The sequence below is a fragment of the Zootermopsis nevadensis genome, unplaced genomic scaffold, assembly GCF_977971745.1.
Source record: "Zootermopsis nevadensis isolate Lab colony 2312 unplaced genomic scaffold, Znev_1.0 Znev_ptg000015l, whole genome shotgun sequence".
NCBI classification, from domain to species: Eukaryota; Metazoa; Arthropoda; class Insecta; order Blattodea; family Termopsidae; genus Zootermopsis; species Zootermopsis nevadensis.
The window spans coordinates 1,920,464-1,940,545 of NW_028259147.1; the positions used below are offsets into that span (position 1 = coordinate 1,920,464).

The window sequence follows — 20,082 nt, forward strand, 5'->3', positions numbered from 1 at the left end:
CAAGAAGATCGAACACTTCTCCTAGCCACTTAGCCTGTCATCTTTATTACTGAAGATACATTTGTGCAGACATGGAGTCAGTCAGGTAAAACCATTTTAATGGTATGAATGCGAAGGTATAAATATTTTCCATGCCGTATAATCAAGGACTCTTCAGAACATTTGCATCTTCACAGATTACACAATCGCAATTCCTTGTAGACAATTCTAATGCTATGTAAGACTTGAGGTTCTCACAGCGGTGAGTATGAAGATATCCGTCTTCTGGGTTGTTGCGCTGTGTAGTCTGGTCGATGTTAACCAACGTTTCAGAGGTCATACTGCCTCCGTCATCAGAGTATGAAGATTTCTGTCTTCTGGTCATACTGCCTCCGTCATCGCCCTGATGACGGAGGCAGTATGACCTCTGAAACGTTGGTTAACATCGACCAGACTACACAGCGCAACAACCCAGAAGACGGAAATCTTCATACTCATCGCCCTGATGACGGAGGCAGTATGACCTCTGAAACGTTGGTAAACATCGACCAGACTACACAGCGCAACAACCCAGAAGACGGATATCTTCATACTCTGATGACGGAGGCAGTATGACCTCTGAAACGTTGGTAAACATCGACCAGACTACACAGCGCAACAACCCAGAAGACAGAAATCTTCATACTCTGATGACGGAGGCAGTATGACCTCTGAAACGTTGGTTAACATCGACCAGACTACACAGCGCAACAACCCAGAAGACGGATATCTTCATACTCTGATGACGGAGGCAGTATGACCTCTGAAACGTTGGTTAACATCGACCAGACTACACAGCGCAACAACCCAGAAGACAGAAATCTTCATACTCTGATGACGGAGGCAGTATGACCTCTGAAACGTTGGTTAACATCGACCAGACTACACAGCGCAACAACCCAGAAGACAGAAATCTTCATACTCTGATGACGGAGGCAGTATGACCTCTGAAACGTTGGTAAACATCGACCAGACTACACAGCGCAACAACCCAGAAGACGGAAATCTTCATACTCATCGCCCTGATGACGGAGGCAGTATGACCTCTGAAACGTTGGTAAACATCGACCAGACTACACAGCGCAACAACCCAGAAGACGGATATCTTCAATTCTAATGCTATTTTACCAATGCAAATATTTTATACTGTCAGGGTGTCAAGATGACTTTTTTATGAGACTTTGAGTCGTGTAGTCTGGTAGATATTTACCGACGTTTCAGAGGTGCTTTTTGCTTGTATAATCTCCCTCATAATGGAGACAGCAGTAACCTCTGAAACGTCTCAACATCCCAGAAGACGGTTATCTTTATATTTGACGAAGTCTTACAGAATTTGGCACAGCGCAGAAATATCTGAAGAAGTAGCGGGCTTATAATTTGTTAAAATATCGCATAAATAAACAGTGTATAAATCAGCTTCATTCCTCTGACAAGTGAGTGGAAGTAGAATAGAGTTCTTATCCTCTTTTCTGTGAAAGCAATTTCACCGTGGAGAAAGTTTGGACAGGCGAGACAATGTTTGGACAAGCGCCTCTGTGACCGTGTAATAAGGAGGTTCGTTATTTAAATTCTTGTAATTGAAAATTCCCAACTCAGATTAATAGGAGAATCGAAAGGGACGTTGTCTGCTCTCTCTGTGTGTGTGTGTACACATACTTCCTAGTTTGTATGACCCGTTAAAGTTCACGGGAATGTACCTTTTTGTGTTGAAAACTAACACATTTATTGCGATACTATTTTTTTTTTGAAAATTGTGTCGAAAGTCCTGAAGCCAGATTTCTGCCAAATGCACCAACACAAAACCGACCACTTCACTGTAGATTCACGCCAAAAGCGTACTCCGCCAAACCCCACCAGAGTCACCGCCGTCGACGCTTGAACACTGTGACATCGAGAATAAATATTTTAATATTTTCCGTCAAATCACAATTTTAATAATAATAATCGGAACGTTCCAATTTGTAAATCGATCATTCGATGCGGAACGTGAAATGGTATTTTAAATATTTTATATTTTATTATCTTATTAAAATTGTGATTTGACGGAAAATATTAAAATATTAACCTAATTCACAATATGACGCAAATATACTACCTTATCGAGAATAAAATTAAGAGTAGACAGATTACACCCGTAATTGTTTTGGAATAATTTTAACCTGTGTTAGTGAGTGGCAGATGAATTGAACAGTTTTGTTTTACATGGATATGTCTTGCGGGTAAGCTACTTTGCCGAGGAAGTGATCGAACTAAATGTTCTTTAAACGAGTAGTAGCAGATGTTAATGTTATAATTATTTGTAGTGATGTTTCCATGATGAGTCATGATTTGTTGTAGTATTCATATATGATTAAAATTATTGTGAAACAAGCGAGAAACGTTGTCCGAATCCGTTAAAGTTTCTGCCCGGTAATTGACATTTTTTCTTCATCATCCTAGTTTGAAAATTGTTTTTATTGTCATAATTTATAAGATAAAAAAACTCTCTGAAAAACGGACGTCACGAGGGAAGGAAACATTTCTTATTTTTTATATTTTGTCAGTAGGAGCAACAGGTAGCATCCGAAAGCAAAGCATTTTCGATCTAGCAAAGAGAACGAAGGGTCTAGTAAGTGTCGTCGCCTTTTTTTTGGTATTATTTTAAGGACGGAACAATGAACACTTTTGAATTTCTTTTGTAATTAATGTTACCAAAATTTCTGCCTCTCTGGGTGATAAATGGATAAGACAAAGTAAGATATTCTTTTTGTTGTAGGGGGTGGGGATTGTTATCGTGGGGGGGGGGGGGGGGCTTGTGGCCAGTTACAGACTTCCTCATTGGACCGGGTAGCTCACATAAAGATTTAGTTTAATATGTAGGATCATAGGTTTTCACGGCGGTGAGCCTGAGGATAGCTGTCTTCTGGTGGAAGTTTACTGACGTTTCAGAGGTCCTTTTTGCCTCCATCATCAGGGCGATGAGATGATGAGTTCATCGCGCTGAGATAATGAGTAATCATCTTATCGTCCTGATGATGGAGGCAAAAATGACCTCTGAAACGTCGGTAAACTTCCACCAGACTACACGGCGTAACAACCCAGAAGACAGACATCTTTAGATTAATACTTAATTTTTTTACAAACTCTCTACCTCAAAGAAAACAACTTGTCTCCATGATAAGGATCACCGGTTAATGCTGTTTAAAGAAAAAATTATTGTTTATTCTGAGAATCATAAGTTATTTGTTGTTAAAGTAGGTGGTATTGGGATTTAAAATTTTAAATTCGGGGAGTAGTTGCTACAGTTCGTTTTAGAATATTTCGTTTTTCTCTGTACTATCTAAAAGTTGAACGCAAAAACTGTTTTTCGTTATCCACTGCTCTCTTACAAATGAGGGAAAAACTGATTGAACCAAAGGTTTCTGAGAGGAGAATTCTTGACAGCTGATGGAGGAAATGATGAGTCCCGAAGCCATTTTTTGAAATAGCAAGTTTGTAGTCATGAATCCATATTTCGTTCTTGTAAGCATTTTGTAAAGTATATTCATCTTAGATCTTGGTCATTTATCACGGTGTCCATTAGTCTTGAAGTAGAGAAATGAGACGTATCACAGAAGGCCACGATATATAGTCGAGAATAAAATCGTTTCTGGTGTTCAGTGACAGACTGGAAGCTAAAACGAATTTGAGACGTTTGTAAATTTAAGAAATTTCTAACAGGATGTGTTTTTTATATCATGATCTTAAACATGAGGTTCTGCTGACTAAATGTATAAGCAGTGTAGTATTTTTATAACGTTGTGTGTGAGGCTGGCATAATAAATTTAGTATTCTCCACTTCCAAACGTCCATCATTTGTTGTGAAATAAAGCAGACCAGACATGTTGAGAAACAAACCAGAATCACGTACAAACTTCTACGCGGTATCAGTTAACTGAAGGCAAACCTTAAAAGACTTCAGAAGAAAATTATTTGCGCGCTAGTCCGCTATTCCTGGGAGGCGTCGAGTTTCATGACGGCTTTTCAATAGACGATAACCACAATTTTAAGTTTACGTAACTTCCCAGTACATAAAATTTATTTTTGGGGTCACATTGAATGTGAGTTTACCATTGGATAGGATCTTTCTCCGTCCAGGAGGGTAACTATCAAACCTTTGGTTATATTCTTTCCATCTCAGTAAAGTAACTTCCGGACAAGTTAATAAATAGTACGCTCTGATGGCCAAGAAATTCCCCGAATATTCATTACTGTTTACAGAAGCATGAACCAGATGAATGCTACCTTCTTTCCCCAAACTCCATTTTAATATTATCATGTGGTCTTCACTCTTCAGGATTATCAACCAAAATTTTGTACGCATTTCTCATATGATGTGTGGTCAGAGCACTAATTAAAATAAAGCTAACTGATTTGTGATGCCGTGTGAAATCTGTGACGTGATTACCATTGAAACAACTGGTTTGTATCTGCAGTGAATGAACATAAATCGTTTATAGCCGAATGGTAACTATACTTACCAGCTGCCAATCCGTAACGCTACATTTTGTATTTCTGTGTTTTGATCGATTATCAATGAAACAGCGATTATCTCCTTAATCAGCGTTAACCAGTTGATCTTTGTAATGGTGAAGTGTAGTGTTTTCTTCGCGGTACGGACTGTTTATTTAACACGAGCTTCGACTTGAGACGATTAGAACCGGCGCCAGTCGCAGAGAATGTGTTTGGAAAACCTATAATTCTTTACTTCAAACTGGGGCACACTTCCCCAGTATACACCGTAGTTTTGTGGACTTACCCCCTCCGTTCTGATAGCAGATGTATGGGAAGCGCCACACGTTGCCTAGATCCACGGCGAAGCCGATGACCGCCAGAAGGAACTCGACCTTTTTCCCCCATGTCTCACGAGGTCGGTCTGGTGTTAGGGTCACCGTGACGACCTTCCCCTGATGCTGTTGCTGATCGGCCCCACCGTCACCATGGTCCTGCGCCCCCTGATCACTAGCCATGTCCCCCAACACGCCCAGGATGTGAGCCACCTGCAAAACAAAATACCTACTGTTACGCTATGTGGATAAGGCTCTGAAGATGGAGGCAGTTTTTCCTTCCGAAACGGTCGTGTCTGCCTGCGAGTCCACAAGGCGTGAAAATCTAAAATCTCTTACAATCCCCGTCCATAAGCATATCTGAAGCCCAGGTTTATTCAACTTCTTAGGCAGGCCAGTCTTAATATGTTTGATTTTTAGTGATTAATTTGCGAAATTACTCGAACGTTGGATAAACCGCAAATTTGACACTAGAAATGAAGAAATCTGTGGATTTGCATTACAGCGACTGTCACCCTGAAGGTTGGACGATGGGAACAAACACCATTCAACAGAAAAGCTAACAGTCGCTCAGCTTTCCTGCCCACCTTTTATGAACGGGGATGTTTATTATGGTGTTTATGGTGTTTATCCCAGCCCTGTGAGTCCAATCCACATCTTGACACCCTGTTTGTTTAAGATCCACGTTAATAATGTCCTTCTAAGTGATATTTTTAGTCTCATCGCCCCCATGCATGCTGCACATCCTGCCCATCTCACCCTCCTTGATTTGGCCGCCGTAGTACAAAACTGAATTGACATGTGACGAAAATGTTGTCTGTTAAATGACACAAAATAAATCTCCAAGTGATTAAAATAAGAAATAATTAATCGTTTGAAAGGAATCGGTTTTGTTTAAGAAATGAATTGATTGATCGGAAGTTCCACGGTCTTGGCGCTGTATTCGATGTGTTTATTGCGATGTTTGCGAAGAGCGTAAAACGAGGAGACAGATGATTGTACTCGCCGTTTCATGGACTTTCTTTCCTGGAGCCTTGATAAAAGCAGGCCTGCGGACTGATCACGTGACGGGCCCCGCTACACAGAGATAACACCGTTCGATATATCGACAATAAGAACGTATCATTCAGAGAGGGATTCGATTTCTACCAGGGCCCGGTCGGTGATTCTACAGTCATCGGTGAGTTTCAACTTTGTGTGATTCCGTCCATTTTCGCAGTGACTCTAAAAGACCTGGGATTTGTACAGCTTCTGGAGGGAGGCACAAAAATTTAATCGCACAATGGAGGGTTACGAACAGGGGTAATAAATCGGTGGCTTGTTAGAAGGATAGGGTGGAATCCCCACCCCCACTCCACCCCTCACAGTTCTCTAGCTCTACAAATTGGTCCAGGATACTGGAGCCTCCCATCCCGTGTTCACTCCAAATAAATACGCAATTTGAACGCATCTCTAACGTTACCAATTGTTGAGGCATTGTTCGAAACTCCCATTCAATGCAATTGTATTAAATTATTGTAAATTATGGATTTTTTCCTCATTGTCCTTCAGCATTTACCTCGTACGGGGCCTGTCTTGTTGAGACGAGAGGCAAAGTCCAACTGACAATGTGAAAGCCGTATGTGTTGTCACCTCCGTCAGAATTTTTCCATTCCGACACATTTAAATGTATCCGCCGTGCTTAAAAATTGTTGGAAATTATTTTTTTCCGAATTAGTTATCTACTAAACCGCCACGGTGGTCTAGCGGTTAGAACGCTGGCCTTGTAATCCTGGGGTCTCGGGTTCGATTCCCGGCGGTGCCCGAATTTATAACTTGTGTTGGGCAAGGCCGTGGTCTAGGCAACACGGAGTTTTCCTCCGGGGGCTTCCCCGGTTTCTCCGTGGCATCCCAACAATTACTCCATTCACACACAGAAGAAGGCAATGGCAAACCACTTCTGGATCATCTGCCAAGAACGTATATGAACAGGTCCCAGTCCGAGAAAAGGATGGAAGGATCCTGTTCATATGGACCTGTCGTCAGACAGAACACCAAATAATAATAATAATAATAAATTTATCTACTGCTTACCACAATCCCTTATTTGTACCCTATATATTAGTTTTCAAATTCGCCTTAGCATGTAACTTAAGCAGAGGAAAATTTTATATTTTTATTCAAGATTTAGTACATCATAAACTCCGTGTGTCTGTGTGTTGAGGGGGCTCTCACGTTAAGACATTAGGGGAAGAACACATTTTGCGGGTGCTTAGGATAATATTTTGATGTTGGAGAGATGAAGTGAGAAGAGGGTAGCGAAAACGTCATAATGAGGAACTTCATAATTTGTACTCTCCATAAAACATTGTCAAGAAGGATTCGATGGACGGGTCATATAGCACGCATTGGGGAGATGGGAAGTGTTTAGAAAACTGGTTGGAAAGACTGGAGGGAAGATGCCACTCGGAATATCTGTATATAGATTGGAAGATAATATTAAACTGAATCTTAAGAAAATAGGATTTGGGGGAACAGATTGGATTAATCTGAATTAGGATAGGGATCGATGGTGGGATGTTGTGAACACGGTAATGAACCTTCGGGCCCTATAAATTGCTGGGAATTTCTGAATTAGCTAGACAGGCGTCATCTGCTACGCAATCTGGGTTAATTCTGTGAGTTATGGGGTTATAACAGAGGTATTTGGGTGTGCAATGCGCTCAGACGTAAGCGGCGGACAGTTCAAATACGCAAACAGTAGCAGGCCGTGTTTCATTATCATCCGACGGATCTGACTATATTCCACGGCTTTTGTAAACCCCTCCGGGCGAATGCTGGCATCGTACACAATTAGAACAGAAGTTTTATTAAGAAGCTGATTGTAGCTTAGGTGGCCAAGAAATCCAGGGCCTCTTTATAAAACCCGAAGCCCCAAATCTTAGTGACATTTAGAATATTCCGCCACCTGAATCCATTTCACATCCTGACACCCTGCTTCTTTAAGATCCGTTTCAATTCAACTATCACCTCAGTCTAGGTCGCCTTTACGTGTCTTCCCGTCAGAGTTTCCGAATAAAATTGTGTAAAAATTTATCATCAAAATTTCTAGTCTTGACCAAAAGGTGAGTACACCAAGGAATGTCTGATTACCAACACGTGTGAAAAATGTTTTCACAGTTTAAGTCGGAAAATGTTACAATTTGGGAATATAGGCATATCGAGAGGATGATATTAAAATCATTGAAATTTTGAAGTTCTCACGGCGACGGTTGTGAAGTTGGGTGTCTTCTGGGGTGTTACGCCGTGTAGTCTTGTACGTATTGACTGGCTTTCGGAGGAGCTTACAGTGTTCACGATCAGGACGATAATATTTTGATTTCTGATTCGTTGATGATGAAATTCTCTTAACCTTTTGAAGCCGAAGCTCGGCTCAGTAATATTTAAGAATTCAATCCGTACCGCGAAGAGAAAACACAGCTCTTCACCATTACAAATTCAACTTGTTAAATCTTTATTCACGCTGAGAATCATACGAAATGTAGTAATATACTCTTTGAGCAAAATTGCTGAGTTATTTAATGTCAAAACAGGTGGTACATATAGTTACCACTGTGGTTTATAACGTCAAGGAAAGGTCGCAAAGAGAGTATTTGTACTACTTTCGCGTACTTTTAAAGATTTTAAAGACAGGCAGCTCTGTGCAACCGCTCTACAGATCAGTTTATGTTTGTTGTCAAAACATTGTTGAGGGGCCAAAGAGGTCGGGAGGTCTAGAGGATCACGTAAGACAAGAATAAATCTCCTGGGCAGTGGGCCCGGGGGGGGGGGGGGGGCTTTCAGTGTGGGAAAGGAGGACTGCGAACACACGAGTATAGTCTGCTTATCACACCTTAATGTTTTATTTCGTCCGACAGCTTTAGGCGTGTTTGGAACTGATAGACGGGGAAAAAAATGCGTAAATTACCTTCGCCATGTACGTCTGTAACCATGTGATAATTCGAGACCATCTGGGCGGATTTTCAATACATTTTATATCTGTCAGTTTCACTGAAATTTGTCGACAGATTCCAGTTTTGGTCCAGATCAGAAAATTGTAACGGGCACGCGTTTTTGAAAAATGACTGTGTGGGGAATCCCTCACGTAATGTTGATTACCTTGGTTACCCGGGAATCCCAGCGTGGACTTGGACAGGACAGACGCCAGACACACAGCCCACGTAAGGGTCATGACACCAAACGTCTGAGGTGTCACTGTCAGATCAGATTCTGCTAAACTCGCCACATTTGCGAACATTTCCTAATTTATTTTTATAAATCTATAGACTGTTAACTGGCTCAGAATAGAACTAGCCATCTCTTGTGACTGTAATGTTGAACTCCTAATTTGAAAATGAGGTCTAAGATCGATTGAAATGTAGGATTTTAAACCGGTACTGGATTTGTTGGGGCGGTGTTAACCCCGTTTTTAAATTAAGTAGTGGAAGGGACCTTAAAAATATCAATTCAAAGACTCGACTTCAGGACCTGTTGTACCGAACGCTATTCCGACTGTTTTCTGTGGTATTTCTCAGTCCCTCCAAGCAAGTATCTTAATATTACCTTAAATTATGTCACGACGGTTCCTTACAGATCCTTTAATATTAATTTTAACAGTCGGTGGTTTTTGTATCTGTGGTTTCAAGAATTGCATTGCATTCAAGTGTAATTCGCTGTTCTCATGATATTAATTTCTGCGGGTGTAATTATGACGTTTGTTATAATAGGACAGATAACCCATTTCTTGGGCGCACATGGGCTTGACGTCTACAGACATATAATAGGTGCCAGCGGGACCTGAATCTGGCGCACATGGGACCCTACTTAGTTCACTGTGATGAATTCGCGTGTCTGTGATGTGTCTTTGTACGACCGGACTTCATCTCATGGGCCTTTCATACTGTACGCGGGCGTCTTTGTCTAAGTCTTATTACGGTTGTGGTCAAAGGAAAAATAAAATAAAGACGGACGCAGTGAGCTGGACACGGTTGTTATAACTGTTAGCCTGCTTTAGACATGAGTACGATAGTGGGCCAGAGAACGGATAAAAATGTCGTGCCAGATTCTAACAAAACATGTTTTTGACATTTTTTGGCAAATATTTTTTCAAACGGACTTTATCATAAGACAGACGGAACATAATCCATACAATATTATAATTTATCTCAGACAAACAGGGTTTTAAAATATAAATTAGATTCATCTGATTTGATTTGAGTATCTCACGGCGGTGATTACGAAGATGGCTGTCTTCTGGGTTAAGCGCCGTGTAGTCTTGTCAGGAGCTTATCAGTGTTTCAGAGGTCCTCATCGCCCTGATGATTGAGGCAGCAAAGACAACCGAAACGTTGGTAAACTTCTACCAGACTGGTAGATGTTTTTGGCTGCTCATTCCTTTCGGGTAGCAACATATACTATATTGTGTCTTGTTTGGCTGCAAGTGGTATTGCAGAGTGCTGTACAGTCGAACTCCGGACATGACATTAATGAAGTGCACTTGCAGAATAATGATATGATAAGTGGACATACGTCACAGAACGTACAACGATTTTCGAGTCCCTACCATCTCCATATGTTTGTGTTTATGACGTAACAACTAACAAATGAAAGCTTATAGTTTCAATGACGTGGTGATACAATATATGTGTCGCCAGTTTTGGCAGGTGTCCTTGCGTGCATGATAGTCTCAAAGGGCTCCTCTTGTACAGGACAGAACGAGGCTACCACTAGTATAAATCGAACCCACGGTCACTGCTCAGGTGGCCCAGGTGCATTTAATCTTCCCGACTGATTTGTTGTGGACTTTCAATGATTCTATATCAGCCTGTAAGGTTACTTGGTATCAAATGATGAATTTTCAGATCGACGTGAAGAGATTATAAAGAGACTGAGGCGAGGAAGTATCGTGGCATATTTAAAAATCGCATTCAAGTTTTCTCTTGTGATGAAAACTACAAATTATACATCTTTGTTATTTTACATCAATCTTTTTATTATTCAGTGTTCTGTCTGACGACAGGTCCATTGCTCTGCCCAAAAAGAGCTCTCCAGTTTTCCCTATTCTCAGCTTCTCGTTTTAATTCCTGGAACTTTATCTTCTTTCCTTGTTTCAGATCGTCGGTTAGCTGTATCCGTCTTCTTCCCAGTCCTCGCTTTCCTTCAACCTGGCCTTCGATGATATCACTCAGTAACCCATTCCTTCTCATAATATGTCCCAGCCAGTTAGCTTTCCTTCGTGTAATCGCCTGCAGAATGTTTCTTTGCTCGTTGACTCTCCTCAATACTTCTTCGTTGGTCACTCGATCCGTCCACCTGATCTTCTCTATTCTTCTCCAACACCACATTTCGAAACTCTCCAGGTATTTCTGTTCCTTCTTCCTGAGTGTCCAAGTCTCTGCTCCATACGTAACACTTCACTAGTTTCTCCTTCATCTCCAAGCCCAACTTGCTAATATATAATAAAAAATAGTTACCACCTAAATTAAATGTTCGGTTTTAATTGAATACTTAATACATATCAGTTTTGATATGAAATTTAATGAGCTGTCTATGTGAACTTGTTTCAGATATCGGTGGTGAATTGGTGGCATTTTTAATAAACTGCCACGAAGTTGTAATAAATTGATATTTATAACCTGGTTACCCCGCGAGTCGATAATAAGAGGCTACTGTGGTCAGAGTATGAAAGTCAGATACGTCTGTAGACTGAAGCATTTTAAGGAAAGTTGGGAGTGACCTTTGGACCTTTAACGGGTTCGACTGTGAGAGTGCTTTAGTCTTTAAGAACGACTGTACACACTTGTTTAACGCCTTCAGAGGCAACTCAGTAAATATTTTCGCTCTCTGTCCAATATCCGACCACACCTTCGCTACAACCACTTGACATAAGGGGTTCAGCCCATGTTGAAACCAGACGTGCAACACAGAACTTTGTGTCTTCCAGACATATCACACCTCATCATATTAAGCAGGCAGATTAGTCTTTTAAAAGACACAAAACGTAAATAAATGCTATTTTACGATACCTGAATCGTGCTGACTGCACTTGAGATAACTATCTTCAAGGCTGTTGCGCCTTGGTAGAATTTCATCGACGTTTCAGAGATCCTTGCTGCCTCCATCATTAGAGTGATGGAGGCAGGAAACACCCCTGAAACGTCTGTAAAAATCTACCAAGGCGCAACAGTCCAAAAGAACAAATCCGCACATTTGCCTCTCCCTGTTTGTCTGTCTGTCCGCGTGTGGCAGCTCGAGAGCTCCTGAACGTATTTTCACTGAAATTTGTGGACAGATTCCAGTTTTGGTCTAGATCAGGCGATTGTAACAGCGGTGTAGAAGCATGAATTTTTTTTCGCAAAGTACATTGTACAAAAATAATAGGCAACTTTATCACGTATTTACACGACTGCCATTGTGGAATTATTGATTATAGGTAATTAAAAAAAAACAGGTGGTGAGGTGCCCTCTGACGGAACAATGATCAACCCAGTCTTCGCCCAAATCCGTTAATTGGTTCAGAATCTATTTTTGTAATGGGAATTGGGACAAATAAATTGATATGGACGTACAGTCAGATTTCTTTAAAACGTAACCATATGTAGTCATTACTGTCTGGCAAATATCGTTTAGAATCAGAGTACGAATGGATTCAAATGAAGGCCTTTAAGAATATAGAGACAAACAGAGTGTTTAGTTCAATTTGTTTTAGTGTTCTGTATGACGACAGGTCCATATGAACAGGATCCTTCCATCCTTTTCTCGGACTGGGACCTGTTCATATACGATATATATAACTACTTCGAGGGTGATGGATGAATTTAATACCTGAGATAAGTGTACAGGTTTTTATACGCGCAGTCTGAAAAACCTTTCGATCGCACCTCGTACGTTCTTGGCAGATGATCCAGAAGTGGTTTGCCATTGCCTTCTTCTGTGTGAATGGAGTAATTGTTGGAAGCCCCCGGAGGAAAACTCCGTGTTGCCTAGACCACGGCCTTGCCCAACACAAGTTATAAATCTGAGCACCACCGGGAATTGAACCCGAGACCCCAGGATTACAAGGCCAGCGTTCTAACCGCTAGACCACCTCATCTTATTATTATTTAGTGTTCTGTCTGACGACAGGTCCATATGAACAGGATCCTTCCGTCCTTTTCTCGGACTGGGACCTGTTCATATACGTTCTTGGCAGATGATCCAGAAGTGGTTTGCCATTGCCTTCTTCTGTGTGTGAATGGGATGCCACGGAGAAACCGGGGAAGCCCCCGGAGGAAAACTCCGTGTTGCCTAGACCACGGCCTTGCCCAACACAAGTTATAAATTCGGGCACCGCCGGGAATCGAACCTGAGACCCCAGGATTACAAGGCCAGCGTTCTAACCGCTAGACCACCTCATCTTATTTAGTTCAATTAATCTGCAATTAAAGTAGTTTTTAATCACTGTCGTAAGATACAAATAATTTTATTTCAACCATTTGCTGTTAAGGGATTTTGCACCTTATAGGATAATATTTATGACTGTGCTTATTAATTTAGTTTTTCCCATAATTTCTGACGGGTAATGTTACAAATGAATTTATTTAACCTAACCTAACCTAATGTGAAACTATAAAATGTTATGCGTTAAAACTCTCAGGCCGTCAACAAGGTTGGTCAGAAATCTTTACATGCGCGTATTAATTTCAGTTTCTCGCCTGTGAGGTCCTTGCGTAGAGAATATAATTCTCCTCTTTTGAGAGTTTCAGTTAAACGAACCCCTATTCTATGCCTGCTGATTACTGTGAACGTTCTCACAAAATATATCTCGTTTATTTACATTAGAATAAAAATCCTTTTTCTTTTTATCTTTAGATAAAATCGAGTTCTTTTGAAAATAATATTAATTCTTTTGTTGAATTCGTTTACAGTTCTTTATAGATCTTTCTAGAAGTTTCATTCTTAAAGACCAGAGAAATGAAACGGAAAGGATGAATGTTCAAGAACGGTTACTTTCTACATTCTATCAGATTCGAGAGATTATATATTATTCGACAACAATTAAAAGTTACTTCCATATAAATTAATAAATTATATTCTGCAGAACTTAAAATTGAGATAAATCAATTCTACCAATTCTACGTGACGTATAAATGTTATCTTCGTTTCCGAGATCCTAAATAATAATAATAATAATAATAATAATACATGTGTCCGTGTCGATTTTTAAGGGTTTCGACAATGGTGTAATACAATCTTCATTGTTAGGTTTTTCGACCTTTTTCGTAGTCTGATGTTATAAATTACACAGCGTTTCGAGGACTGGATCTGTTCTCGTCTTCAGGGCACTTACTTTGTGGGGTCCGTTAGAGTGAGCTAATCTCGATCACTGTAAAGTGACAAGGTTTAAAAATCGATCAATCGAGAATTTATCCGTGTGTTTATGTTAATAATCTTTATTTAAAAGTGATTTTACACATTTTACAGAGATAAATGTATGTAGGATAAATGTATGAACCTGATAACCCTTATTTCGGATCTCAGACTACAGTGTCATTTTTTTTCTTCAAATGTCTTTCTGTGCATTGTTGTTGATGCTATTTATATTCATAACCAACAGATGGCAGAATTCATACAATGAATAGTTTTATAATACGTTACATCTGTCATCCATTTCTCGAAATGTCACGCGTAAGAGTAAAGTTATTTCTGCATTCACAAAGCTGTACAATTGGCATTCACGCAGGAACAGAATATTTCAGCTAAGTTGATTATTACACGACACCATCGCATTCTTGACACCACACAGAACTTCTCGTGACGTAATTTTCTTCGTGTGTGGTAACTGCAGCCTGATATTGTGTGAGTGGCCTTATGTTTGAACTTGGAAGAGACTGACTTATAGCTAAGCCTCTATTGGTCTCTGACAAACATTAACAATATTCATGAACAATTTGTATGTCTCATAATTGTTTCTTAATCATATCAATTTAAATATACGAAGCTATAATTTTACTGTGTGTTTTAGATGAGTGTGGGGCATGGACTATTCATTTTTATTTATTCATTTTTATTTTTATTTTTATTTTATTTATTCATTTTTATTTATTTATTTATTCATTTTTATTTTTTATTTTAATTTCATGTATTCATTTTTTTGTTTGTTTATTTTTGCAAAGAACACGGTTTTGAAGTGTTTGATAACAGGATGCCTGGGGGGATTATTGGATCTAAGAGAGAAGAATTTACATTAATTAGAGGTTCGAGAAGAATGCGTACTGAGAAATGTTATAATTTGTCTCTTCACCAAAAATTCGAATGAAATGAGGTGAATATGTACATATATATAAAAAAGTGAGAAATGCCTTTTTTCAGTGGTACAAGAATTATTTCCCCAAGTGTAAAGCGACCTAATTATGAAGCTAGATACTCTCGTGTATCTGGTGCAGAATTACGTAAGTGTGGAGTTATACCTCCGTTCTCCCATACGCTGCATGATGCTAAATTAACAAAAGGGATAACTTTGCATTTATGTACACGCAGATATTATCAGTTAAATGTTACCTTATGCTCGGTTTCCTTACTGCGTAGTAACATTTAAACTGTACAAACGAAGGTTATGATTTACTAGGTGTGTTGAATATAAAAGTGCCCTTGAAAATGGTGATCGAAAGACTTAATTTATTCGGTGACCTACAGAGCCAGTGAGGCAATAGAATGATTTATCGAGAGGCTGAATACGGAACTACAGATTGTTCCATTAAATATTTATGTGGGGATTACAACAATAATAGTTATGTATCTGCTTGTTCCATCTACAACTCTCCTTGACAACGAGTTTTAGCTGCGTGAAATTCATAGCTATTAATTAGTCAATGCCACACTGCTGTCTCGAATTTGTTATTAATCCTTGAATTTATTTCGCTCGTACGCCGGTAACAAACGTTCTGATTGTGTGGCTTTTTTTGGAGTGTGTTTTTCAGGTTTCGTGAAAAAATACTGCTATGTTGTTTGCCAAATCTAAAACTTCTTGACGATGGTGAAGAGTCAATTGAATACAAATTTTCTTGGATATTATCCATCGTCTAGTAATAAAACGTAAAAAACGTAAAACGACGTTTCGGAGATGGGGCATAAATGCCTTTTTATTCTGGGACTTTCACTTTTTAATTTGTCCGGAGATAGGGATTAGCTCTATCTAGTGGGCCCAACTGAGTAGGAACCTGAAGACGGAGATAGAGCCCCATCTCCGAAACGTCGTTTTACGTTTTTTACGTTTTATTACTAGACGATGGATAATATCCAAGTAAATTTTTATTCGTATGTTGTTTGCGTTTAGTTTAATTAATACCTATTTTTTATATTTGTTTATTTCAGTTATTTCCTCTTTGTCTCATTCCTTTGTTAATTTTCCTTTTCTTTTCTTTTCTTTCTCTATATGTACGTGTGTCTGCTTCTTTGTTGATTCTATTTTTGTTCCTACTGTACTCTTCAGTGCCAAAACTGATATAGGCTTAATAACATTTAATGTTCTTGCATTCTTCTGATGTAGACGAAGCAAATGGTTCAAGTAACCGAAGAACCAATAATTAAATCTCAAAATCTTATCATTCACCATAACACACCTCATAAATTTCTTACAAATGAATAGCTTTTTACCTTAAAAAGGGTCGGAGTTTGAACACTGATATTTTACGTAAGAGATTCATGGATATTTACATTGACCGGTTTCAAAAAACTTCACTTCATACCTAACGCGAAGTCATCAAAGTCATTAACCTTGAGTGAGTGCACTTGTAAACGCCAAGGATTTTTAACACCTCGACTTTGAGAGGCATATCGGTGTCTAACTTTACCTCTGCACGGCGTTGCAACCCAGAAGACGCGACACTGAAATCTTTACTACCGTGTGATCATAAATTTCATAACTTTTTCCCTTGAGTTTTTGAAATTTGACTTTTTGTCGTGGTCTTATATTAACGGGTCTTAGTCGCATGCAAGAGGTTCCCAGGACCAGTTCCGTCATAAAATGGTATGACCTCACAATGAGTTCCTGTGAGGTGAATTCTGGGATATTATAAAATAGTTCCAAATCCTTACTCATCTTAACGGATTTAATTCTACTCTAAGTAACTTTAGTAGTTTATACAGAATGTTCTTGAGAAGTAGTTAGCAATGATTTAAATTTTTGACGTATATAATTTTGGTAAAAACCCTTTTTTTAATTTGTTTTCATGGGCTCATTTCGTGACCAAAAATGTAACCTCGACATTAAAACGACTTTGTGCACTTTTTGCTCTAAAACCGTTCAGAATTTATTAATTTTATAATTTTAATAACCTAGAGGACCTTTGTTTTGAGTTCTCTATGTTCTAAACACAATTATAGTTATGTATGTGTGATAATTCTGTAAAATTTAACTTGTGAAATCTGTATCACGAAAGCTGTTAGTTATTATTTGTCAGATAGCATTGGTGTTAGCCACAATTAAAGAATCTAATTCGATTTTTTTTAAATGCCAATCTTATCGTTTTAGACAGGAGGCGAAAGTCTGTAACATCTGACTACAGCTGCCAACTCTCGTTGAGCTTTGTATGAATTAAGCACATCTTATCGACCCAGATTAAGTTACTACACGCTTGTTTTGCAACACGTGCATTGTGTTACTGAAGCATTTCTTAGACTAGACCAGTATTACGTTACGGCTTTGCCCACAGACTAAAATACAAATTTAAAGAAGGGAAACCTTAGTAACTTAAGCAATATCAGATTTGGTAACTTCCAGAAGTTTGTTCCAAACTTGTTGCGTTGTTCCTGTAGGTAACTTGGGGCTCAGCTAACCACGAGCTTTCTCGAATTTTATGGGACCCGAAATTTCACAAATGCCTACGCTGAACGAGGTTCTGCGACAGTTGAATAATTATAAATAATATATTTTAATTGCATAATGTGAAAGACGGTTGTCTTCCGGGTTATAGCGCCGTGTAGTCTGGTAGATTTCCTGATGACTGGAGATAACAAGTACCTCTGAAACGTCGGTAAAATTCTACCAGACTACTTGGCACTATAACCCAAAAGACGGCCATCATCAAAACATATATAACTCTATAAAAATTAGCACATATTGAAGAGGCTAGAATGGGAGAGATAAGGAATGCAAACGGAATTTTGATGGGGAATTCCGTGAAAATCGTGTGATTTGAAGACAATGAGGCGATGAAAGGATAACATTGAGATAGATGTTAGGGAAATAGATCCTTAGGATAGAAGGGGAATGAATCTAGTTTAGAATCGTGTTCAATATCGAACTGTGGTATTGTGGCGTTGAACTTTTGAATTCTAATACCACAGTGTTAGTTGTAAAATGTAGTTTTTTAGGCGGTGCTGTGTCAATGACTTGTTAGCATTTTTCGAAAATATTGAATCATTGGCTGAAAACTACTTGTTGCTATGGTTACCCAGTTTTTATATTATTTTAATTAATTACAGTTAAGTGGATCGTTTCTAAATCATATGAACCGAATAATTTTGTTCTCGTTCGATAGAAGAAATAAATTTAAATAACTATTCATCTGAATAAAACAATTTTAGCGAGATTTCAGATGGGTTTACAGATATTTTACACCGCTAATGAACCACTCGGGTTAATTCTGGTATATTGATAAGTTTGCATTAGTTTCTTCTCTCGCTGTTTTTCGAATGCTTATATTTGTTGAATCAGATATGAAATCTGTAGTCGACCTTTCCAGAAATTACGACGTCGTAAAAATGTCCTGATTAATACCGGATGGCAACAGAAATCTTGATTTTATGACGATTACGTGGAACTGAACTTAGATACGTGCTAGTACGTGGATGTATCGATGCTTTTGCCCGATTGACTACGTATCACGTATCGACTACAAGGAGTCATTAACACTCGAATAAAATTGACAGTAAATCTTACATTTTAATTCTCACCTAAATTTCTTTGTTATGATCACAAATTTATAAATGGTATTGCTTTTAAAATTGGCATGTTAGTTGTTTGATAAACAGAATGCATTATTATGGCTTCTCATATCAAACGTGTTATCTTTTCCTGGTACGTCTATTATTATTATTGTTATTCCATCTATTAACCATTTTACAGGGTATTTACTTCTATGTACCCGAGACAAACCTTGCCCCTGAGGTACGCAGTCCAGCAGCTATTTCCGAAATACATTTCGTTCTTAATACGTGTTACATGTATTATATAGTTTTATTGTGAGGAGATGACTACATATTCTTCTCATTGAAATACAATGAATGTGGAAAGATAAAGCAAAAATATTTCCAATAATTACAGGAGCAACTGGAACTATCTCCAAGTCACTTAGAAAACATTTGGCCAACATCCGAGGCGAAAACGACATCAGGGAACTTTAAAAACTGTCATTTTAGGATCATCATAAATCATTAGAAAGACGCTGTCGTAAAATATGTAGTCATCCCCTCACAATAAAACTATATAATACATGTAACACGTATTAAAAACGAAATGTATTTCGGAAATAGCTGCTGGACTGCGTACCTCAGGGGCAAGGTTTGTCTCGGGTACATAGAAGTAAATACCCTGTAAAATGGTTAATAGATGGAATAATAATAATAATAATATACGCGGTACCAAGAGCTTTATAGTGTTGATATATTTGTAATCGGGTTTTACTCTGGTGAAGTTGGTGTAATTAAAAGTAATATAATTTCTCGTGCGCGGAAGACAACCAAGTAAGAATGGTCACTCACCGTAATTTCTATAGTTAGCGCCTTTTGATGATCGGGGCTGTTGACCCGGGAGGCTCCATGAGGCGCTCCGTCATGTCCGGCCCCAGTGGAGTGCTGAGCAGTGGCGATAAGTCGTCTCTAACAGCGCTACTGTTACAGTCAGCCACCTGTCCCGACGTACAATGCGCACTCAGCAGCTGCCACTCTCCTAGGTGACTCGCGAAAACCGCTCAACACCGCTCTGAAGAGGTGCGGAGGGGGGAGGGACGCTAGGCGCAAGAAGAAAAGTTAGTTTGGAAACTGAACTACTACCGCGAGCCAAAGAAGCGTGTCCCGCCGCGACGCCTCCGTCTTTTTTTTTTTTTTTAAGTTCTACTTCGGTCATCTTCGGTTATGTTCGTAAACTTCGGTTGTCTTTTTTTTTTTAGTGTTCTGTCGTGACGACAGGTTCATTTCCTCGGCAGATGATCCAGAAGTGGTTTGCCATTGCCTTCTTCTGTGTGTGAATGGAGTAATTGTT

General features: G+C 39.1%; 1 protein-coding gene across 1 annotated transcript in view; it reads right to left on the minus strand.

Moving 5' to 3' along the window:
• SerT (Serotonin transporter) overlaps window positions 1-19,832 on the minus strand; it is a 54,461-nt gene extending 34,629 nt beyond the window's left edge. The window contains exons 1-2 of the mRNA XM_022071842.2: window positions 19,584-19,832; window positions 4,796-5,036 (exon numbers count right to left, since the gene is read on the minus strand). Of these exons, the coding sequence (XP_021927534.1) occupies window positions 4,796-5,006 (211 nt within the window). The 5' untranslated portion in view covers window positions 5,007-5,036; window positions 19,584-19,832. The remainder of the gene's footprint in view (window positions 1-4,795; window positions 5,037-19,583) is intronic.
• Between the last annotated feature and the right edge of the window lie 250 nt (window positions 19,833-20,082).